Here is a 25,237-nt window from a genome sequence, read left to right on the forward strand (position 1 = left end):
ATTTTCTCATCATATCCCTTTCCTACTATTATCCATTTCTCTGGCCTTCTTTATAGAAACAGTACTGAGAAGACTGAAATTCACTCTCTTTCATATCCTCCCTTTCCCTCTTACACACTCTCCAATCAGAATTCACCTGACCACTCTGGTTTTTTGTTTGTTTGTTTGTTTGTTTGTTTTGCAGGTTCACTAGTAGCTCTCAGGATTACTAAAATTCTCGGTCAGTTTGCAGACTCAAATATCACTTGGTCTGTATCCACATTTTAGACAGCTGATCACTCTCCCTTTGGAAACTTCTCTTTCTTGCCAGGTTGGTTCATGCTCTTGATCATCTTAGTTTCTTTCTCTAGTTCTTTCTGTTCTTCCAGACCTCAGTATTGTGAATACTGCTCCCTCTACTGGGGGCACTCATCCCGCAGATACCTGTGTTCATTTTTTCAGCTCCATCAGGTATTTTCTGGAGTGTTCTAAGGTCCTCTCTGATTTCTTCTATAACCTTCCTCATGCTCCCTATCATCATACTTCATTTGTGCCACAAAGACATTATTACACAGTTTTTCTTTTTATTTATTTTTGTGACAATACAAACTCAATGCAGTAATTGTTTCTTTTGTATGTGAAAGTTTATATATTGTGTACTAATATTTAGAATAATGGCTGTCACACAGTAAGTACTAAACATAAATATGCATATATGTATATATTATATGTAAATACATATATGTATATATCAGCATATATACACAGGCTAATATGAATCAATAAGGAAGAAAAAATTTGAACCTAAACAAAATATATGTGAAAATTGTCTTCAGAGCCAATTTTCAAGTCAAGTTGGAAAATGATCTGATAGTCTGATCAATAAGCACTTTATTGAACTATGCTCTCATAGTTCTTAACATAAAATCACAGTATATATAAATAAACACACAGAAGCATGTAGATAGTATTTATTGTTATTTAAGGGAATTTAAGCACCATCGTCATGAGAAATGGAAAATGATACATAGTGAGTAGAGTCCTGATAATATTTTGGCCTACATAATCCATCTTTTTATGCAAAGATTAATCTATAAGAATACCATGAATTAGTAAAAGGAAGAATCCACAGGGGATAAATTGATGTTTTTTTCCTTTTTTTAAATTATGAATACTATTCTGCAATTCTCATGAGAAGTCAGGATAATTAGAGTAGTTTAGTCCACTTGACTTTACACCTAAATAAACTAAACTTGGTAAACTGCTCAATAAACTAAAAAGTGATGTTGGGATGTGATGATGTTATTAAGGACATATTAAACATTTCTTCGTTAAGTCTGATATCATTATTCCCTATAACATATAGCAATAGTTCTAAATATTTTAGTGAAGAATAAAAGACATAAATCTTGTGGAGAAAAAGTCAAGGTTTTAAGAAAATTAGTGAGGAACTCTACTAAGATACTTCTGAAATCAATCTCCCTATAAAAAATATACTCCTGTCTCTTGATTTCTTGACTTCATTCTAAGATATTAATGTGAAAGCAATGCATGTCTAAACAGTATATATACATGAGATAAAAATATTGTAACAGTTCTATTTAAAGAATGATCCCAAAGGATTTATTTTAAAATGGATAGTATATTTATGCCATTAGGGAACACACTGAAAGATTATTTTAGTAGAAGACAAAAATAAATGAGAAGTATAAGTCATAAAATTCTGAACAATGCCTGAACAGGAAGAAATGGAATTGGAGCCAGGTCCTTGCCCATAGGCTTTACTCATTTGTTTGTATTTTCTTCTTCTTTCTTTCTTTATTTTTTTTATTTTTTGGGTCCGGACATGGGGCCTGAACTCTGGGCCTGGGCACTGTCCCTGAGCTCTTCAGCTCAAGGCTAGCACTTTACCACTTGAGCCACAGCGCCAAATCCGGCTTTTTGTTTTTTGCTTATGTGGTGCTGAGGAATCGAACCCAGGGCCTCATGCATGCAAGGCAAGCACTCTACCACTGAGCCACCTTCCCAGCCCTTGTATTTTCTTCTTGAGATTGTGTCTCATCAACTTTGTCTTGGGTTATCCTCAAAGTCAAATCTTCTTGCCTCTACCAGTTGAATAGTTGGGATACAGTTATATGCCCAGATGATAATCCTCTTAACTAAGCATCATGGTCTAACATCATGGTTTACTTTTTTCATGAAGTAGGAAGCACAAAATAAATCTAATTCATTCTTTTCTTCCTTCCTCTGGGAGTAATAGGATGCCTTCCATGACTTAAAAAACAAAATTAGAAACCAAGTCTTAGAAGCCCCACCTAATCCACACAAAATCTACTTTAATGTATCTGCACAAAATAAAAGGGCTAGTGTCAAAAATAAGGAAGCATTCACATTGTATTTGACAGTGCTATGTTTTGAGGCAAATTTGTTAGGTATACATTTTCTAGGACCTCTAGATTAACCTCATCTTTTTAACAAATTTGAAGAAGCTCATACAAGAAATAGCTAAGTCCATCTTTAGTTGACCTCCTACTGATGCCACTGGCAATGTTCTCAAATTTTATAATCCTTTATTTTTAATTGTGAAAATACTGTACATAGGGGTTCCAATTACATGGGCAAGGTAATGAGCACATTGCTTATCAAGCATTATTGCCTCCTCCCTTGTTTCCCCTTCACAGCCCTTCCCATCTCTTCCCATCCCGCCCTCTCCCCCCCTCAATTCCCCCCATCCACCTCCAAAGTTGTATATAGAAGGTTTGCAGATATTTTCCTAAGTTATGAGATAGGATTCATCCAAATAATATGTTAGATCTGTCTTTCACATGGATACTCTTTCAACATAGACCATTCAAATCAATTTCAGTGTGACTGAGAGGTATTGTCACTAATGTAAAAAGTGACAACATCAACAGACAGAGAATAACGGATCATAAAAATCCCAAGAGTGGGAGGAGAAGGTGGCTCAGTGGTAGAGTGCTTGCCTTGCATGCATGAAGCCCTGGGTTCGGTTCCTCAGCATCACATAAGCAGAAAAATCTGGCATTGGCGCTGTGGCTCAAATGGTAGAGTTCTGGCCTTGAGCTGAAGAGCGCACAGTCCAGAGTTCAGGCCCCACGGCCAACCAAAAAAACCCAAAAAACAAAACCCAATAGCTCCTTCAAAGCTTACCTTATTTCTTAAATAGAAATATCTGAGCATAATGGAGATTAAGTTATCTTCAAATATTTAAGCAAAAACTCCCTTCAGACTTCTCATTAATAAGGATTAATAGGGAGTTAAATATTAATAAGAAATTGTCCCTTCTATATAAAACAAATACTCCATTATCCTGGTTTTCATTTTTTCTTTTTCATTCTTTATTGCATCAAAAGGTCAAGCATGTATATTATTAAGCTCAATTACATAAGTAACTCAAAATATGCAGGATCCATGTATCAATTATGGCAGCTGAAGTGCAAAAATTAGATAATTGAACAATTAATTTTGGCTCTCAATCAGATATTTGGCACTAAACAGAGCACATTAAAATTTTCTAGAAAAAAATAAGTATTTTTCCTGCATGACTTCTATGATCTTTTTAAAGAAAAATTATTTATTGAGGACCTAGTAAGTATAAAATAATTATGACAAATTTGGTGGTAATTGCATTTATGGCTGTTTTTTTTTTACTAACATAAATCTCTGTTTATGTTTTTACAAACATAAATCTACTATCCTGATTAAATCGTTTGGTGGTGAATGCTTAACTTAGAAGAACTTGAGAAGGCTCACATAAGTGATTATCAACTTGAGAGGAATATTCCATTTCCTCAACCTACCTGGTTGAATTTCTCATCTCATTTAGTAACTCTTTTGTCTATAAGTCCAGAACATCCCTTCATTTGTTAGGTCTAATGACCTAACTAGAAGATGGCTCAAAAGACAACCCCCAAATCTGATCACTCTATTATCCTTCCATACTCCCCTTTCCTAGCACTTTCTTTATGGCCTCTTTAACATCTTTGTTTCTGAGGGTATAGATCAAGGGATTAACACTGGGAGTGACAATTGTGTAGAAAAGAGTAAGGAATTTGCCCTGGTCCTGGGAGTAAGTGTTAGCTGGCTGGAGGTACATGTATATGATTGTACCATAGAAGAGAGAGACAACAATTAGATGAGAGCTACAAGTACTAAAGGCTTTCTTTCGTCCAGCAGCTGACTTGATCCGAAGCACTGCTCGTGCAATGTAACCATAAGATATGAGGATGAGGATGAGTGGTGCCAGGATGATAAAGATTGCCAAGGAAAATGCCAGCGTCTCAAGGGTCATAGTATCTACACAGGCCATGCCAATCAGTGCTGGCATCTCACACAGAAAGTGGTCCACTCGCCTGTGCCCACAGCGGGGTAGCATCAATGTCTGGGGTGCCATTATGAGAGAATTCCCAAAGCCACTCAACCATGCCACAGAAGCCAGTTGCCCACAGAGGCGAGGGTGCATGATGATGGTGTAGTGTAGAGGTTTGCAGACAGCAGCATAGCGGTCATATGCCATGACGGCCAGGAGGACACACTCCACCCCTCCCAGGGCTAAGACAAAGTAAAGCTGGATGGCACAACCCAGGTAGCTGATGGTTTTGTCTGGGCCCCAAAGGTTGTAGAGCATCTGAGGGATGGAGCCCGTGGTGAAACACATGTCCAGGAACGAGAGGTTGGCCAAGAAGAAGTACATGGGTGTGTGAAGCCGGGAATCCAGTGCTGAAAGCAAGATGATAGTCATGTTGCCAAGAAGAGTCAGCAGATAAAAGGTGAGGACCACCACAAAGAGGATCACCTCCAAGTGGGGGCGATCTGAGAAGCCCACTAGAATGAAGCCCTCAAAAGAGCTTACATTAACCCTTTCCATCAGTGACCACACCTTACCTGTTGAGAGAAAGATACCAGCACACATAACTACTTCAAAATGGAACGCCTGGTAAAATCTCAGGATAAAAACTACTAGGTGCTTGACCTAAATTTTCAATAGGTCCTGATTAAATGATTATTTGGTCTGCAAAGCACAGTATTTTGGAGATTTTTCAAGTTTCTGGGTATGATTGTTTATCAGTATTTCACAACCTTTTTAAATTGACAAGATGTCAATAAATTATTTTATTGCAAGGGAATAAACACACAATTGTATTATGTTTTTAATCATAGGGCCTTACCAACTTTTTCTAATCATTTATCACTTGTGCATAGGAGTAAAGGCTTGAATCTCTAGATCAGAGAACTACACTTCCTGTTGGGAGGAGAAATCTCATTCTACAAACCATTTCATGAATGTGGAAAACCCTGAGTCATATCCAAACACAACAGAGTAAAAGTGACAAAGCAAAATTAGAAGGAAGATGATCTCATTCTTTGTATCTTTTTACCTCTGATCCTATTCATTTCTGTTTACTGAGAATGGCTCTTATATGCAATTGTCCAAAGAGATAATGATGAACAGTTAGTGTCATTACCTTAGAATTCTCTTTATCCTATCTCTCCCAAGCCCCTGTAAATTATTTTATATTAAAGATTTTTTTTGGGTCCAGTCGTGGGGCCTGAACTCTGGGCCTGGGTGCTGTCCCTCAACTCTGCAGCTCAAGGCTAGCCCTCTACCACTTGAGTCACAGTGCCACTTCTGGCTTTTTTTTCTTTTTGCTTATATGGTGCTGAGGAATCGATCCCAGAGCCTCAGGCATGCAAAGCAAGTGCTCTACCACTGAGCCACCTTCCCAGCCCTAAAGATGTGTTTTTTATCTCTAAGATTTGTGACGTTTTAATGTTAGCAATACCTTTCCATAAAGATAAAAGCAATTCCTCAAATCAATCCCAATGGATTGGATATTGAAAACTTATTTGATAACCTTCCCCTTGTTTTAATCATAGAAGAGTCCACTTCCAGGAATCCTATACTATTTTCCTTATCTGTCCTGATCTCATAAAACTAAAACATTTTATATCTTTTATGGTACTTTATACTCTAAATTATTTTGTGGTGGTGTTATGTCTTAGTATAAGTGTACTATATCGTGTAAATTAACCAAAGACAAAGTTCCACTTACTGATATTTAAAAATCTTTTCCTAAGCAGTTAGTAAGAAGTAGCAGGGCTGAGACTTTTACTTAAAAGCAATGTAATGGGTCTGGGGATGTAAGTCAGTGGTAAAGTAGTTGCCTGGCAATCCCAAGTTCTTGTAAGGTCCAGCCTGGTCAAAAGAAAAAAGGAATATATTGTATCTCAGGTTTATTGGGAGCTTAAAATAAGGTGCAATTCCACTACTCTAAGCATGGATTGCTATCATTAAATTACGTAGTGTGTGTGTTCAAGATTTTGTATGTTAAAGTTTCACACTTATTCGAAATAAAAGAATTATTAAAGTCATCATTTCAGAAGCTGTAACAAGCTTCAGGAGTGTTGATGGATGGATGTGATGATATTGATAATAACTAGGTGAACCGACAGTACTTTGATATTAGTCGAGGGCTAAGGGGGTGGGGGGAATAGAGGAAGGGATGTGCCAGTCCTGAGACTTGAACTAATGGCCTGTAGCTTTTTCACTCACAGCTAGTGCTGTACCATTTGAGCCACAGCTTGACTCGCAGCTTTCTGCCGCTTAATTAGAGATAAGAGTCTCATGGACTTTCTTGCCCTGCAACTGGCTTAGAACACTGATCCTCAGATCTCAGCCTCTTCAGTAAGATTACAAGAGTAAGCCACGCATACCTGGCAGGGACAATATGTATAATCAAGCAAGCCCTGGCAATCAGGGCTTTATCAACATCTCTTGTAAAATCAAAAAATTAAAACATGCTATTCTGCAATAGTTAAGAAAGAGTCCCATAGGCATGTAACAATTGAACTGGGAAGGTAGATAATAAACTAATGGTATAGTAGATGGATCTGAAGAAGAAACTGCATCAAAGTATGAGACTAAAATAGGTTCATTTCTTTAAAAATAGCTGGAAGTAAGTATGACCATAAAGCAATAATTATTAATTCTGAATGGTAGAGTTTATGCATTTTTAGACTCATCTTTGTAAATTTCTACATTTTAAATATCTCAAAATAAAAATAAGATGAAAGATAAAATCATGACTTATCCATCATTTAAATATTAACGTGAGTAATATTATGTATCTTGATTTAGGCATTAATGTAAAATATTGGATGTGGTCTATTTGATGTCATTCTTGTCAACCAGGGTATTGGTAGTTTAACTATTCAACATTATTGATTAAATCTTGAGGCCAACAACTGATGAGGTAACTTTCTCCAGATCCTGGAACTGCTACATAGAATCCAGTCATGACTAATCCTCCATGTAGGTAGCACAGTATTTGTACTAAAACTTCATAGGAGGAATTGCAGCCATAAAATCAAGAATACAACTCATGTCTTTTGGCTTATTGCAGAAAGTTTTGTTAATTATGAAGTAAATAAGACAAAGATATAAAAATTAAAAAATCACCCTTATATGAGAAATACAGTTAAATTTGACTAAAAGAATGTGTTGACACTAAATACGTCGGGCTCAGAAACAGTACAAGAAGGAGCCTAGGCCTAAAGTCATCTGTTCCTACCGGTAGAAAATACAGAATGACTGTGATTTATGGTGACTCTTCATTCCATGGTTAGTATTTCAGAATTGACCTATAACTTTGTATGTCTGTATTTAAATATTTATCTATTATAAGGTGGAATACAAACCCCATTTGTACCTTTTCTTTCACATCCTTTCCTTCCTCCCCCATTGTTTTCTTGTTTCACAAATCAGCCATGAATTAGTCAACTATGAGGTTTACCCCCATGGACTTTTGATTCAGACTCAAAGTTCTTTTGATGGTTATAGCATCCTTCACTTTCTGCCTGGCTCTTCCTTGTGCCTTATCAAATCGGTCATGATTGTTCTTTGTCAAGTCTACCCTTTGCAGAGTGCATCCTTGAATTTCTTGACTTTAAAATAAAAACCAGTGTCCAGTTTCTTAAGAGTGTTAGCCAGAAACATTACTAAGTGATATGTGAATGGGTCCACTCTTATTTGAACCTAGAAGAATGACTTCTATGCATCAACATAGCAGTTTCTTAAAAAAGGTCACAACATTAGTTACTATCAGTGGTACCATTTATCATTTGTGGCATTTAAAAAATGTATTTCTGGGGCTGGGAATGTGGCTTAATGGTAGAGTGATTGCCTAGCATGCATGAAGCCTTGGGTTTGATTCCTCAGTACCAGATAAATAAAAGGAGCCAGAAGAGGCCCTGTGGCTCAAGTGGTAGAGTGCTAGCCTTGAGCAAAAGAAGTTCAGGGACAGTGCTCAGGCCCTGAGTTCAAGCTCCAGGACTGGCAATAAAATGGAAAAAAAAGTGCATTTCTATTTACAGAAAACAAGACACACTTGCACTTGCTTTGTTACTTCTGGATAGTTGTCCAGATAATTTCAATTTCATAAGAATTTGTTAAATGAATCAAATAATGCCCCAATATCAGTAAACTGTATTTAATTAGCTTACATGGTGCCAGAATGGAGACTTACTGTTTAGGCTGTTTGGAGGAATAAACTATCTAGTTCCATAGTTAAGAATTGTGTGGATACATCATTAAGAACATGGTATATTTTTCTACTGCTTTTCTATGTTGGAGTTCAAAATCAGTGTCAATACTCAGAATCACTGAGAGCTCATTATTCAATGTAATCTCATGTGGTGCAGAATTATGATTAGCATTTTTTAGTCTTAAGGTTCTGCAGTTGGGTACATTCATATTTTTTTTTAATTTGGGGAAGAATAACTCCACTAAGGAGCTCAAAAGTCTCTCTCCAGGTTCCTATAGAATGAATGATATTAAACCACAATCTTTAAAACATGTCAATCTTTTGGAAATGAAGCACATAGATATTTAGAAGGTGAAGTGCCAGAATAATGAGTTTCATTGCTCATTATTTGACCACATCCTGAGGTTCTAAAATTGTCATCTCCTTTTTTTTTTTTGCCGGTCATGGGGCCTTAACTCTGGGTCTGGGCGCCCTCAGCTCTTCAGCTCAAGGCTAGTGCTCTACCACTGAGCCACAGCGCCACTTCCGGCTTTTTCTGTTTATGTGGTGCTGAGGAATCAAACCCAGGGCCTCATGCTTGCAAGGCATGCACTCTACCGCTGAGCTACCTTCCCAGCCCTGTCATCTCCTTGATAAGTTAGAAGTCTATGTCACAGAGCTATGGACTTACCAAATTTGACAGCAACCTCAGCAATGCCATGTCCACAGCTCCTTTCCTTTCCTGGAATTTCACTTGGAAGCCCAAGTGTAATGACTAGAATGTAGAAAAGGAGAGGAGAAACAGCTATAGGAAAGCTCTGAGAAAAGAAACAAGATGGTGTGTGTGTGTGTGTGTGTGTGTGTGTGTGTGTGTGTGTGTGTGTGTGTGTGTGTGTGTGTGTGTGTGTGTGCGTGCGCGAGCGCAACAGGTCCTAGTGGAGGAGAATCTGGATGAATGAATTGAAAATGTTGATAAATATATGCTAGCTATAACATCTGGGGTATGATAGGCATATCCACGTACCCCACTTCCCAGCTCCAGATGAGGAGCCAGAGAAGCAGCAGCATGAGTGGGTTTTCTGATGTGCACTAGCACAGAAAGCACTTAAAGATCAAAGCATTAAAGTCTACCAAGGAAGAACTTCTTACGGATTTCAGAGTTGCCATGGGATTGGATTCTTGCTTTTTTGCTTTACTCTGTGGAGAACATTTTTATTTCCTCCAAAATTCCCTTAACTCATTACTTCTAATAAGAATTGGGAGAATTTAAGGTCTCAGAGGAAATACTCTTCCCAAAACAGCCCCTGCGCATACACAACCCTCTCCCCGCCCCCACACACAAGAGACAGAGAGGGAGAAATGAATCTTTTTCAGAGTCTATTTTAATCAAGACAAGTAGTTAGTAACAAGTGTTAAGCCACAGAAAATGGCCAACCCAGTCTCAATGCAGCATGGTAATCTAGGGCCAAGGCATTGCAGACTCTATGTGTGCCTTGGTTTTTTTTTATAATACATTTGCTCAGTGCTGGCAGTGCAAAAAGTTGGTATTTAAGTGCCTTTACCATTTTGTTTGCTTAAGATCACTTTTCAATGCAATTTTAATATGCATAAAATAAAGGTCACCCAGAATATTTTCTATTTAAAACAAATGTAGCAAGAGAAGGAAGGCACATTAGGAAAGATTGATGCTGACATTTTAAATTAATACAAAAACAGAAAAGAAGCTAAAATGTAAAATAGGTTAAACTGTTCAATTCACCCAATTTGGTATGAAATTATGAAAATCCTCCCATAAAACTTACTATCCAATTCATTAATTACTTTAGCTCAGCCATTAGACTAGATTAACAGATTTGAGTTTTAAAAAACAATAAATAACCATACACATGTGTTGCCTCGATCACTTTATTGTCTGGTATGTTGTAAGGTCAATGATGTAGAAGCCACATATTAAAATTATATAACATTCATGTCACTTATTACACTGGTGTATACAACATTTTAACTAGCAACAATGATAATATTGCCATCTCTGTTTATAAGTGAGTGGTACACAGTGATTTTTGGCCATAAAAATATTGAAATACAAAGTTGAACAGTCCAAGCTAGTCAACATTAATTATGTTTATCAAGGAACTTCTTCACATAGTCACATGAACCCTTGGGGTTCTTACACTTAAGATTTAGTTATTAGTTTGTACACATCCTTTTACCTGAATATTTTCTTATGGAAACTAAGGAGAAATACCTTGAGAATTTAATGTTCTTAAGAACCTCCTATCAGAGATAATGAATCCTTCTGAGAAATGAAGAAGACAAACTCTCATGAGACAGTTGACTCAACAAAGTTGTGAAATTTGCTAGTCAGGGAATAAAATTCTAATACTTTTTGGCCCTTTTGCTCTTACCTCTTTTATTTATACTTCGCACATCACAACTGCAACTTATTACAAATGCACTTATACTTACAACTGATGGAAATATTAGAGTTGTGCAAAGGTGTTTTCCATGAAATAAAATAACCCACTTGAAAGAGCCACAAGTATGTGCAAGAAATACTCCATAGCGTACTACAGTATGACTCACTAGATTGTAACTTGGTGGGGTAAGAAAGAAAGTCAATTTCATCAGTCTAATTATTATCACTGTAGTTTTTGTAGAAGTGAAGAAAAGATTAGAATACTTTAATCACCCATGATTGTATTAATAAAATTTGATGTCAAGGTCTGTTATTTCTTTAAATTTTATTTTCCAAATCTGTTTCAGATTTATTTTTACCTCTCTGTGGTTTTACACCAAGTTTTAAAACACTATAGTTGTCTTAAATCATCTTGCTCCTTAAACATATATTCATTAAGCTTCTAAGTCTCCCATGACATCCGTCTTCTATCTCTCTGTCTTCTTCCCATTTCTCCTTTGTTCACCTCATTCTCTAACCTTTCCCAATTTGTCATATGAGCTAGTTGGTTAACTCTTGTATTTTGCTAGTTATTATCATCTTTCACTTTGCTACAAGAAGAGATTCTCTATAACACAGATATTATCATGGCCATACATAAAATGGAAGCGCTTATGCCTAGAGATACATGTGTATTTTTAATACTGGTTTTGGTCGTGAACCAATTGGTATTCCAGATCTACCTAAAACAAACTTCTGTTTATATTGTGCTCCAAATGCATTAAACTACTGATCACTTTCCATAAGCAATAAAGAAAAATTATTTTGAGTCAGACATTGGTAGCTCATGCCTGAAATCTTAGCTCCTCAGGAGGCTGAGAGGATTACCATTCAAGGAGATCCCAGGCAGGAAACTTCCTCAGACTCTTAGCTCCAGTTAATCGCCAGAAAACGGGAAGTGGAGCTCAAAGTGCTAGAGAGCTATCCTTGAGCAAAAGAGTAAAAGAGCTCAGGGACAGCGCCCAGGCTCTGAGTTCAAGCTCCTTGGCCAACAACCAAAATGAATCTTCCCTAAAAAATAAATTAGGGTGAAGAAAAAGAAGAGTAGCCTTGGGAAGTGGGATGACTCAAACTCCAGTCCAGAAGTAATCCTTGCAGGCTATGAATTAAAAAGCCTCACAATCATCATAAAATTATTTTGAAGAATTATGAAAGTTAAATCAAGGTAAGTTCAACACTTCTTGTAATCTCTCATCATATCTCTTCTTTATTCTGTTCTAGATGTTCATCCTATAAAAATAATACTAAAGTAATCAAGGCTTGGATGCAATAGTCTTCCTGGGAATTACACAGTTGTATTTGGCTATTCTTTTTCTTTTTTTGGGGGGGGGTGTCCAGTTGTGGGGACTGAGCTCTGGGCCTGGGCGCTGTCCCTCAGCTCTTCAGCTCTAGGCTAGCTAGCGCTTGAGCCACAGGGCACTTCCAGCTTTTTTTCCCCCTGTTTATGTGGTGCTGAGGAATCAAACCCAGGGCCTCAGGCATGCAAGGCAAGCGCTCTACCACTAAGCCAACTTCCCAGCACCTTGGCTTTTCTTTATATGGGTTCTAGAGACTCTTTTATTTTCAGTTTTGTGTTAACTTTTATTTTACTCTCTATTGGATATTAATTTATTTGAAAAAAAAATTAGTCCTATTTGTATAGGGTGATTTCTTGAGGGGAAAAACCAATGTGAACACAGAGAGGAGAAAGGCAAATTTAGAAGAACTTAGGGAAGGGCGTTTCCCTTATCTTATAGTTCCAAGGAAAGCTCATAGAGTGACTAGGATATGTTGAAAGGACAAAAGAGTCAATGTGAAAGAGCTTTCTTGAGCCACAGCTCCACTTTGAGCTTTTTGCTGGCTAATTAGAGATAAGAGTATCATGGACTTTACTGCTGGGGCTGGCTTCTGACTGAGAGATTCTCAGATCCTCAGATCTCTCAGTCTTCTCAATAGCTAGGATTACAGGTATGAACCAACAGCACCGAGCATGAAAGAGCTCTCAAAGACCAAGCATGGGGCAATTTCAGCAGCTAATTAAATACTGGTGGTATTGGACTGCAACCAATAGAATAAAATATTCAGTAATTCAATAATAATTGAGTTAAATTATTATTCAATGTTTATTAATTTAAACAAATGATTGAATAAATGATAAGTACTGTTAGACTAAGTAACTATTTTTCCTTATAGTAGAGTTCCAATTAATAAAAAGTAACCAAGGGAATAGAAATAATTGTTGTAGCCAGGCACTGGTGGCTGACGCCTGTAATCGTAGCTAGGCATGAGGCTGAGATCTGAGAATCACAGTTCAAAGCCCACGAAAGTCTGTGCGACTCTTATCTCCAATAAACCACCAGAAAACCAGAAGTGGCACTGTGGCTTACGTGGTAGAGCACTCACCTTGAGCTGAAGAGCGGAAGGGCAGCTTTTAGGCCCAGAGTTCAAGCCCCATGCCTGAACAAAAAAAAGAAAAGAAAAAAGAAGGAAAAGAAAAGAAAGAATTGCTGCAGGCAAGAGACATTTCTGAATGAAAGATAAATGACCAAACCTATGTTAAAGTTTATTTCATAATTTCAAATATTCTTCTAGAAAATAATACAAAAGAAAAATTCAGTAATATTATGGTGGAGAATTCTAGAAGGAACTACTTTAACCAGGTGATTAAAAAGTTAACATCAAAGTAATAAAATGAGGTAACATGCATCTCTCTGTATGAGAGGAGTACATCATCACTTCTATAATATTTTTGCCAAAAATATACAAACATACTCTACATCATAAAAAATAATCAGCTAAGTTCAAACTGAGAGTCCTTTTACAAAGCAATAGTTCAGTGTTCTTAGTAGTTTGTAGATGGGAACAAATGGCTCATGCCTGTGATTCTAGCTATTCAGGAGACTGTAATAATTATCAAAGTTCAAAGCCAGCCCAGACAGGAAAGTTTGTCAGACTCTTTATCTTCAGTTAACCACCAAAAAACCAGAAATGGAGCTATGGTTCAAGTGGTAGAGTACTATCCTTGAGCAAAAAAAATCCCAAAAAACCTCAGGCCCTGGGTTCAAGACCCAGGACTAGTGCACGCGCACACACACACACACACACACACACACACACACACACACACACACACACACCTTTGTGTATATGATGGAAAAGTAACAACAGCCCAATGAATTGTCCTAGATTGAAGGACACTAATGAAAGTAAGCAACTAATTATGAAACTTTGAACTGCATCCCAGAGCATTTTGATAGTGATTCATTAATGTTAATTTCCCATACTTTGAAATCTGTGCTGATTATGTTAAAAACCAGCACAAAAGAAAAATGATTTGAAGGAATACAGGAAGTCTCTGAATTAGTTTGCAATGTGTAATGGCTAAAATTATTTCTAACTAAAATACATTCTGAGTACAAAGGACATTTAATTTAAATGCAAAGCAAACAAATATATATGTAGTCATACACCTATGTATAATCTGTTTCTTAATAATGTAGGATGTCATTTAAAAGCAAGAAATTAAGATACTGCATAGTTCTCTTTTCCTTGTTTGATCATTCCCTAAAAAGAAGGCATGGCTTTGTGGCAAACCTCAGGTAGTTTTTGCAAAAATCCTTCTATCAGGGCTTGAATAAGCTCCACATCAAATCCAGTCAGCCTCTGGCAGCTCAGACATCTTTAAATTGTCTTAGTTATGAAGGTCAAGAGCCAGAGATGCTGGTCAATAGATGGGTGGTCCGTGCCTTCTTTTGTTTTCAGCCACCAACAAAGCTCACAGTTTCATCGATCAATCTATAAATAGATAAAAAAAAAAAAAAAAACAACCCAGTATGCTCATATGGTTCATTTTTCCTCTAAAACTGAACTTTTACTTGAATTACTCTATCAGTTCCCCTTATCGGCATTAACATATTTCATGACAACAAAAGTTTATAATTCTGAAGATCAGAAATTGAAAATGCCTTTCAGTGTGCTAATATCAACATAAAAGCAACACACTGTCAGGTGGTAAGGTGGTCAGTTAGGAAAACAGGCCAAGCCAGAAGTAGACAGAAGCTTTGCTTCACGGAGATAATGTAATACATAGGCAAAAATAGCAATGTTTCCCAATATTCCATTTCCCCTCAAAGGAGCAGCATCAGATAGAGTTTGTGAGGATAAGTGCAGATGGAGGGCTGTCAAGATAATTGACAAGATATTAAAAGGATCTGCTCTTTTTTTGAACCCAGAGAATCAGGAGAAAGGTAGGAAGAGCTAAGAGTAGAAACGTACTGAGAGTAAAGTGCCTTAGCAAAGAGCCCCTGGCCACATCCCCAATAAGATGCCTGCAAATGGACTAAGAATGCAAATATGGTCACCGTCATGTGCTGCAGAATGATGCTCAATATATGCCAGGGTCTATAGGATTATGATGAAACTGGGGGAAAAAAAATCTCTGAAGCCTAGTGACATTGCAACTGTTAAAATGGTTAGCTCCATGAGTTATTCCTATGTTTATGTTAATGCTAACATAAACCATCCTGTGCTAACAGACATATAAAAATGTTTATACAATTAAACGCAGCACATGATATGAATGGCCATGCTACTGATTTACAATTACTGTTCTTTTCTTTTTTTAAAAAAAATACTCTTGCTGTTTACAAACTAAAAGCTCACTTTCAAACAGCATGCTGTGCCTGCAGCTGGTGGCTCACGCCTGTAATCCTAGCTTCTCAGGAGGCTGAGATCTTAGGATCAAGGCATCAAAGTCCATGAGTCTCTTATATCCAATTAATTAGCAGAAAGACTACAAATGGAGCTGTGGCTCAAATGGTAGAGTACTAGCCTTGAGTGAAAAAGCCCTGGCTTTTATGTACCACCCCCAGCAAAAACAAACAAATATACAAAACAAAACAAAACCCATCATGCTGCATTATGCTGGCAGCGACCTCATAAATTGTGTTTTCTGCAGCTCTTGACTGACTTGCACTAATTATGATGCTCACACCATGAAATTGCTTTTTCTACTTCCTATCCCCTTGTCATAAATGTCATGTACATGGATACTGAAGTGGCTATGAAGATTTTTGTCATCTAGCCAAGAGGAAGTTACATTACAGATAGAGTTACATGTAGTTTTCACAGTTATTTCAATTCAATTGTTATTTACCCTCATGGTGCAGGAACAGCTTCTAGGAATACTTCTAACAATTTGCTTGCTAGTGTCATGACTTAAGGTACAGGGACAGAATGTGAAGATATCTGATGATATTAAGTCCCAAGTGCCTGAAATGTGAAGGCAGTGGTTAGTCATTTAATTAAAATCTCATTAAAAAATTTAAAGCTTTACTTCTCAAAAGGCACTGATAAGAAATTAAGTAGGCAAGTTACACATTGGAAAAAATGTTCATAAATCTTATGTCTAATGGGGGATTTCATAGATAATATTACCTAAAATTACATAATTTTACTCATACAAATAAATTATTTTAAGACAAGTGCCCTACTTTTTTAAAACACTCAGACATGAAAGACAATATGTGGTCCATAAAACATGACATAGAATTACCACGAGTTGCTGGTTAATGAGTTAGCAAGGAAATGACTGCTAAAATTATATACCTATGTATCCACTGTGTTGGATAAAATCGAAAATAAATAATGTTAGCAATATTGTCCAAAACATGAAACAACCAGAGCACTGTCCAAGCATAGTTGTTATAAGTATATGATACTATCTCTAATTGGGGCGGAAAACATCTTTTTTTAATTTGGGGATACTGGTCTGTGACTGAGGATTCTAGACAAGCATTTCTTTTTCTCCTGTTGAACTACAACAAATTCTTGCTCAAGTTTTAAAGAATATTGTAAAATAATCTACACAATAGTACAAATTTTCTCTTGAACACCTTTGCTTCTATCTAGGGGTAACCCCTGCTATTATTATTAAAAATGATTTCTAAATATACATTAAGCTTTAATTTGTTCCAAAACCTCACTTCTGCTTCTCAAGTTTTATGGGTTTTTTTGTTGTTTTTTTTTTCTGAAACAGTATCTCACTATTAGTCCTAGCTAGACTGCCAATTCTTTATTTGCTCATTCAGGAATACTTTAGGAAAATATCTCCAAACTATCTTTTGAGAGCAATAATTCCTTATTTAAGATGAAAATATACTATTCTATTCAGTGAATATATTATTTACTAGGTAGTTACCTACTAAAGGACTTGGACTTGTGATTTTCTCTATCTCTAGCTTTAAATTATTCCTACGATAAAACATCTTTTTTTATTTGTTTTTCATATAGTCTTGGTTTCCTTCTGTATGAGAAAGATTCCTAGTAACAATAGCATTGTGTTGACAATATATGTAGGATTTTCAGAAAATATTTCTATATATTTCTCTCTCTCTAGAAAGCCTGTAATACTTTTAACATGCACCAGTAATCTGTGAGCAATCTTTTCTCCCTCATTCTCCTGACTAAGAATTCAGTTTTACTTTTTTTTTTTTTTTTTTTGTCAGTTATGGGGCTTGAACTCTGGGCCTGGGTGCTGTCCCTGAGCTCTTCAGCTCAAGGCTAGCGCTCTACCACTTGAGCCACAACATCATTCCCGGCTTTTTCTGCTTTTTTGTGCTGAGGAATCGAGCTCAGGGTCTCATGCATGCCAGGCAAGCACTCTACCACTGAGCCACCTTCCCAGTCCTCAGTTTTACTTTTGAAACTGTTCAAGAATAGTGAGCTTTATCTTCATTACTTCACTGCATCTTTATTTGATAAATTGATCATATTGTTTTGGAATTGCTGTTTTTTTCACTTGTCTTCTATAAGTTGTCATTTTTGTATTTGGCTATTTTGGGGGCTTTTTTCATATATATTCAGAACTCATTCTTCCTTTTGAATGAATAGCAAGGTTTTTTTCAGAATTATATGTATTCCAAATGCATACATCTAAAAAAAAAAGAACCTTACAACTTTGGTGGGGGGGGGGAGGAGGTGGATTCGGCGGGGTGGGGGGGGTGGGGGAGGATGGGAAGGGATGGGAAGGGGAAACAAAGGAGGAGGCTACAATGCTTGAAAAGAAATGTACTAATTATCTTGCCCATGTAATTGTAACCCCTCTGTACAGTATTTTCACAATAAAAAAGACAAATATGACAAATTTAAAAAAAAAAAAAGAAAAGAAAACAAGGGGGGGGTAACAATGTTTGACAAGAATTATACTCATTCCCTTACTTATGTAACTGTAACCCTTCTGTACATCACCTTTACAATAAAAAATAATAAAAATATTCTATTTGCCTTAGTGAGAAATGAGTGGCAAAAATTACAGCTCTTGGGGCTGGGGGTTTAGCCCAGCGGAAGGGCGTGAGGCCCTGGGTTCGGTCCTCAGCCCTGGGGGTAAAAAAAAAATTACAGCTCTTTAAGTAACTTTATTTAACACTTTAATCATCTACATTGGGTCATTTGTGATAATACTGCATAAAACTTTGTAAACTGGACCCACTGAGAAAACATTTCCGCATGAAATAATAAACAATATCCTATGACTTTAAAAAATAATATAAAAAAGAAATCAAAACAACCTTGCACATTATGGAATGAAAAAACATGCTCTGTTTGGCTAAATGCTGTGACTAAATTTAAACCAGCCAATTGAGGAGTCATATACGATTTTGAACTAAAGATTTTAGTAACTAAACCTGGAAATTCAGTATCCATGAGAGAAAAAAGCTATATTGGGCATTTTAAGAACACTGTTAAATTTAAAAGAAAACTTTTATGTAAAATATATTGCAAAGCAAACCAGTAAGAATTCTGATGATACTGTAAATAACCTTTGCTCTATAGAAATCAAAGTTTTGAAAGTATGTCAGGTCAGATGACATGTTGGGGAATCCACATATGAAATGAAGAACTCCTCTCTGATAGAAGTGATTGTAGAGAACTCACTGGTATACAAAAGAAAATGAATTCCAATCCAATAACACACCAAGTTCAATTTTTATTTCATAAGATAGTTTAGTTCCTGTTGTTATTCTTTTTGTGTTAGAAAAATTTAAGAACTCAGTCTCTAGAGAAAGTTTTTTTTTTTTCCTTTCTTTTTCTGAGCAAATCAATGATGAAAGAGCAATATCAGTTCTTAGAGCTCTCTTCCCTTTTTCCCATCGGGCATGTGGTTAACCAGTATAAACTGCAAGGGAAGAGTTTCCCAAGGCAGTGCTGAGGTCTCTGCTAGAGACCAAAGCAAGCACCAATACTGATAAAAAGTACTTTTACCCATTTGGCAAAACTGACTGGAAAAACATCTGCATTATAGAAAAATAGCGTCTGGTGCCGCAAACTTGAAGCTAAATGATGCCAGTGCAACACAGTCTGATTGTCTGCAGTTTTTCATCCTTATTCTTCAGCTTACCCTCAGTGGAAGTCTTATGTGCTGTTTCAAAATAAAACCAAATAAACGATGCAAGTAAATAATGTATGTGGAATTGCCATTGTATTTGTATGCTTTGAATTAGTCCTATTGGTATTCAACACTTCTTGGACATCAAAATGAACTGATTAATCTGTAATGCTTAAATTGGAGGTAAGTAGGATACATTTCTAGGATACTACTAATCAAACGAGTTAAGATTCAACTGCTTTTTGAATGTATTTATAATCTCTATAGCTTAAAAACAGTGGTTAATCATTGGTTCTCATCTTTGGTTTGTTACTTAACTAGCTCTATGATTTAGGGGAAGCAATCTAACTCTCAGAGTGTATAAATTTATATTTCTGTCCACAAAACTAATCTTTTGTAAAGTGGATTTTTTGGGCAAGTTTCCTTCTATTGTTAGCCAATCTGCAATCTATTAGTGGTATGAAAGAAATAACTGCTACAATGTATCTTCATATTTCAGCAAAAAAAGAGATGGTATCTGAGGGACTATCTTATAGGGATGTGAGATAATTTAAGAAAATGGAAATAGAAATAGTTTTTATGCTGAAAATATCAACCCCATCATATTACAGAAGATAAAGCTGATACCCACAGATCTTGCCCAAATATATAATGCCTTCCTGCCAGATTGGGAACTAAAATTCTTGTTATCCTTTTTCTTGGATCTTAAAAAGATGCTTGTAAGAATCTGTTGAGCCTCATCTTTTTGAATGTATAAATTCACAGAATAAGAAAATTCAAGAGCGTGATAATAGATATTTCACCCAACAGATGGGTAAAAGAAAGAAAGTAATGACATGTATTCAGTTGGGAAAGCATTCTAAACCACATAGGCTAAGGTACTGCAAGATGATCATAGATAAAAATTGTAAAAATCTCATCAGCAACTTTTTTTTTTTTATACCTCTTCCTGGAACTGACCCTACCCCCAAATTCTCACAGTCTATGTATGTGATTGCCCTTGTGACCCATGTGTCTGCCCCCTAAATCTTTGTTTAAATTCAGCCTACACGTGTCCACAGCTGCTGCCACCATTCTTGTTTGGAGTAGCCCTGCAGGTCTGCACCCCAGTCAAGCTTTGAGCTTGTATTGTTTCATCAGCAACTTTTTAAACTACTGTTTAAATCCAGTTACTATGATCTTTCTGATCTACCCAGCAGTTCATCATATTTTTGCTGGCTAATTGAGTGCTTGCTATTCAAAGGAACTGTATATAATCTTGAGACAGTGGCAATGAAAGTGTTACTTGAAAGCAGAGAAATCTGCTTTATGGCCTTGAAGATATTAGCACCAATGGCAATCAAGAGGAGTAGGCAATAGAAGGTAAGTAATAAGTGGCCTATCTGATACAATTTTAGAGATGTGAATTAAGGACATCCTATTGTCTGTTTTGTTTTGCTTTATGAGTAAACATTTTCACTAAAATTAGTGGTATGAGTCAGAATTCAAATTATTTAAAACTTCCCAAACACAAAATGAAACCAAACTTATCTAAAGATATGCTTTTGTAATATTTTAATTGTCCTTCTAAAGGTGATGTACAGAGGGTTTACAGTTACATAAGTCAGGTAAAAAGTCATTTCTTTTTGGACAGTGTCACTCCTTCCCTTGCTCTTAGTGTTAAGATCTGCTTTTAAGAGTAGATAAATGTTTGAGTTTTGTGTGTGTCCCGAAGATGGGCAAATATGCAAATGGTAAGTAAAGCAGAATTTGAAAATGTTGATGCTTGAAAATCTTTTTTTTCTACCCTCATTGCTTTCCAGGCTTATTACCATTCCATTCTAATACTTCCTACTAGAGTTATAAATGTTTTCTCCTTTCCTATTGACTCAAACACAGAACATGAGAGAATATTATGTGTAACAGATACACAGATAGATTATATCAGTGGCAAAGAAGATTTTGATTTTTAAGTTCACAATTTCAGAGAGAAGAACCCAATTATTGAAAAGGAATTGTTTCTCCTTTTTCTGTTGTCTTTAGCAGAGAAGGCTTCTTGGAATGACACTGTTTTCACTGAATTCTAGAGAAAAACAACATCAAATCAATGGCACAATCAGGGAAGGCCATTGACTCATGTTAGAAGGGAAAACACTCACAGTGTCCTCAATGGTGAGAGACTTCCTGGGTAAGAATGTGAAGAATCATTTCACTCTTCAATATTATAGTTAGGGATACCTTTTAACTTTCCTAAATAGGAGCATGTCTGACAATGGGGAGCAACTGTTATTAACTGTATCAGGACAGTGTCAACACCTAGTGGTTAACACCTAGTGGTCCTTGGTGAACTAAGCATATTTCTACCCTCATATGGATTTATGCTAAGTACAGTGCTTATTCTTGTTACCCTATTTGCATGGGAGGTGAAGATAGGAAGGTCACAATGGTTCAAAGCCAGGGAAAAAGTTAGTGAGACTTAATCTCAGAGAACAACAGGGCATGATGGATTCATGCCTGTAAGCCCAGCTGCTCAGGAAGTATAGGAAGGAGGATTGTGCTCCAACACCTTCCAAGTGAAAAAGCAAGAGACCCTAACTAAAAATAGCTAGAACAAAAATAGACTGAAGGTATAGCTTAAGTGGTACAGTGTTTACATGCATGAGGACAGTCCCTGATACAATTAATTTGTTCATTAATTATAGAAATAGATTTGAGGGGAATCTACTCAACACTTGCACAACTTAAAGAAATTGTGAAGGATGTAAAATCTCTTCACTGATGCTGTTTATAGTGCTTTGCCTGGTTCCTACATCCTTTGCAATATAACATTCCTTGCCATATATTTTTTACTCAAAAGGATACAAGATGATTCCATAGCTCCATATAGATTCAGATTAACTTTTAGGAAGTATTAAGAGTTAGAAATAAGGGGCTGGGAAGGTGGCTCAGTGGTAGAGCGCTTGCCTTGCATGCATGAGGTCCTGTGTTCGATTCCTCAGCACCACATAAGCAAAAAGAAAAAAAAGCTGGAAGTGGTGCTGTGGCTCAAGTGATAGAGCACTAGCCTTGAGCTGAAGAGCTGCGGGACAGTGCTCAGGCCCAGAGTTCAGGCCCCACGACCCGACCCCCTCTCCCCCAAAAAAGAGTTAAACATAAATGTCATATGAAGATTTGTATCCTTATGGGGATGAAGTATTCATTAAATCAAGGCTAGTTTGAGAATAGAATACAGCAAATTGCTGAGTAAGGCAGTTTTTCCAAAAGAATTATAAAACTCATTATCAGCCTGTTTAAGAGTAGCATATTAAAAGCTAGAATGAAAGAGAAGCAAATTTATAGGTACGGTTGTTTGCTCTCCCCCATGGACATTTCCCATGGATAAGACCTCTGTATTTTACAAAATAAATTTTAATTTCTATTTGTGTAGAGGTAATATTTCTAGTTTCAATTGATTAAATCGCATTCTAGGATTGTTCTGTAACTTCACTTAAATACATTGAGACATCACTTCATATCAATATTTATCACTGTTGCTCAGATTTCATAGCAGATGAGAGCAAGAGTACATTTCAGGAATTTCAACAGGGAAAGCCTTTCTCCATTGGTGACCACAGGAAATTTAAGTTTTAAAAAACCTAAGTAATTCCTTTGAACATCTCAGTCCTTGGATCAGATCATTGTAGTTCTTCATCTACACTTAACCATTTCTTAAGGCAGATCCCAGGTTAAGTAGTGTGTATTTACTCTTCATATCAGAAAAACTTAGAATATTGTTGTTTTATTTAATTTACAGATGAGGAGCCCAAAGATCAGAGAATACGGAACATTTCCTGTGATAACTAATTAGGGAAGGTGGGTTTATGTACCCAAGGCCGTCAGCTTCCAATATGATGCTATTAAATAACCCTATACAAATTCTATTGATTTTTAAAAGTAAAAGGATGTGTCTCCTTAATTTGTGTCTTATACTTTACTAGACAGATACTACCATTACTTGTTTGAAGGAAAGGAAGGGATGATATTTTAATTAATTCTGACATTCAGGGTCTCCCATTGGTATTGGGGAGAAATTAGAACAAATCCAAATTCCAGGAACCTAATAATGAAGTACCCAGGTAGAAAAACAGGAAAATAATATATTTAGAAAACAATAAATTACTAAAGGAGAAAATTCTGTGAATATAGATATTGGTAAATTAAATTTTTGGAAGTCACTTTGTTAACAAATGGTTACAAACATATACTCTTGAGAAATATTGGATCAATGCTTACATTTTTATGAATGCATGTTTTCACATTAACAGGATCGATTTGTAATTTAAGAAAGTCTTTGCCAAAATGGTTACAACTGATATGATTAATAAATCTGCATTTATCAACATTCAGGCTTTCTTTTTTTTTTTTTTTTTTCATTTCAGGGAACCAAAAGCTGTACCATTTAACATGATTTGGGTAAATGAGAGCATCCCACAGGAGTTCATTCTGCTAGGTTTTTCAGATCGACCATGGCTGGAACTCCCACTCTTTGTAGTGTTTCTGGTTTCTTATATCTTGACCATCTTTGGCAATATGGCAATAATTCTTGTGTCACGACTCGATTCCAAACTCCACACACCCATGTATTTTTTCCTTACCAATCTCTCCCTCCTGGACCTCTGCTATACTACCAGTACAGTCCCACAAATGCTGATAAACATATGCAGTACTAGGAAGGTAATTAGTTACAGTGGTTGTGTGGCCCAGCTTTTCATTTTCTTAGCTTTGGGTTCCACTGAATGTCTTCTCCTGGGTGTCATGTCCTTCGACAGGTTTATAGCTATTTGTCGGCCTCTTCATTACTCAGTTATTATGCACCAAAGGCTCTGCCTCCAGCTGGCAGCTGCATCTTGGATTAGTGGCTTCAGCAACTCAGTATTGCAGTCCACTTGGACCCTGCAAATGCCACTGTGTGGCCACAGAAAAGTGGATCACTTCTTCTGTGAAGTCCCTGCTCTGCTCAAGTTGTCCTGTGTGGACACAACAGCAAATGAAGCAGAACTATTCTTCATCAGCGTGCTCTTTCTTTTAATCCCCGTGATCCTTATCCTTATATCCTATGCTTTCATTGTTCAAGCAGTGTTGAGAATACAGTCGGCAGAAGGGCGGCGGAAGGCATTCGGAACATGTGGCTCCCACCTCATTGTGGTGACACTTTTTTATGGCACTGCCATCTATATGTATCTGCAACCGCCCTCCCCCAACTCCAAGGACAGAGGAAAGATGGTGTCCCTCTTCTACGGAATCATCACACCCATGTTGAACCCCCTCATCTATACTCTCAGAAACAAAGAGGTGAAGGGAGCTTTTAAGAGGCTGATTGCAAGGGTGTTTGTAATTAAAAAATAAGAAATGCTCAGATGAGAAGCCTGTTGAAGGCAAAGTCCACATAGCCTAATAATGTAAATTCTAAATTGAAGTGTTCTTAGTAGATTTAGATCTGTGATAATAAGTTTCAAATAAATATCATTGATAGGAAACTGGTAAATCTTTTCTATTTTTCAAATATATTTGCTTTGCAAGCCCTGCGAATTGGTCTGTTATGATTTGTGTGAATTGTGCAACCTTAAAAGGTTTAGTATCTTTACCTTAAACGCTGGTATGTTTGGCCATGATTAGGAAAAGAGTTTAGGGTACTTCCCCCCCCCAAATGCATATCTATATATGTATAATTTTATACATATAATTTTATATAGATGCACACACTATTTCATTCAGACATTTGTAGATATAAGAGAAATTTATAGAACCATTCAAGTCCCCCTCTTCCCAGTTATAAATATAAGTCCTAGTTTTAATTTTTAACACTAGTCCTACATCATACAATAATAAAATCCACACTGGTTTTTCTTCCATAGTTTTATTCAGCCCTTTTAT

The 25,237-nt window shown here is 36.6% G+C and overlaps 2 protein-coding genes across 2 annotated transcripts; one reads left to right on the forward strand and one right to left on the reverse strand.

Moving 5' to 3' along the window:
• Nucleotides 1-3,928: 3,928 nt before the first annotated feature.
• LOC138828325 (putative olfactory receptor 2W6) lies at nt 3,929-4,878 on the reverse strand. Its single transcript, XM_070024365.1, has one exon. It carries the CDS (start codon nt 4,865-4,867, stop codon nt 3,929-3,931), a length of 939 nt encoding a protein of 312 aa, XP_069880466.1. The 5' UTR covers nt 4,868-4,878.
• An 18,889-nt stretch (nt 4,879-23,767) lies between these two features.
• On the forward strand, nt 23,768-24,709 carry LOC138828322 (olfactory receptor 2B2). The gene has a single exon (XM_070024362.1). It carries the CDS (start codon nt 23,768-23,770, stop codon nt 24,707-24,709), a length of 942 nt encoding a protein of 313 aa, XP_069880463.1.
• The last annotated feature ends 528 nt before the right edge of the window (nt 24,710-25,237 follow it).

This window comes from Dipodomys merriami, unplaced genomic scaffold, assembly GCF_024711535.1.
Source record: "Dipodomys merriami isolate MVZ:Mamm:240054 unplaced genomic scaffold, mDipMer1.0.p SCAF_16, whole genome shotgun sequence".
Classification (NCBI taxonomy): domain Eukaryota; kingdom Metazoa; phylum Chordata; class Mammalia; order Rodentia; family Heteromyidae; genus Dipodomys; species Dipodomys merriami.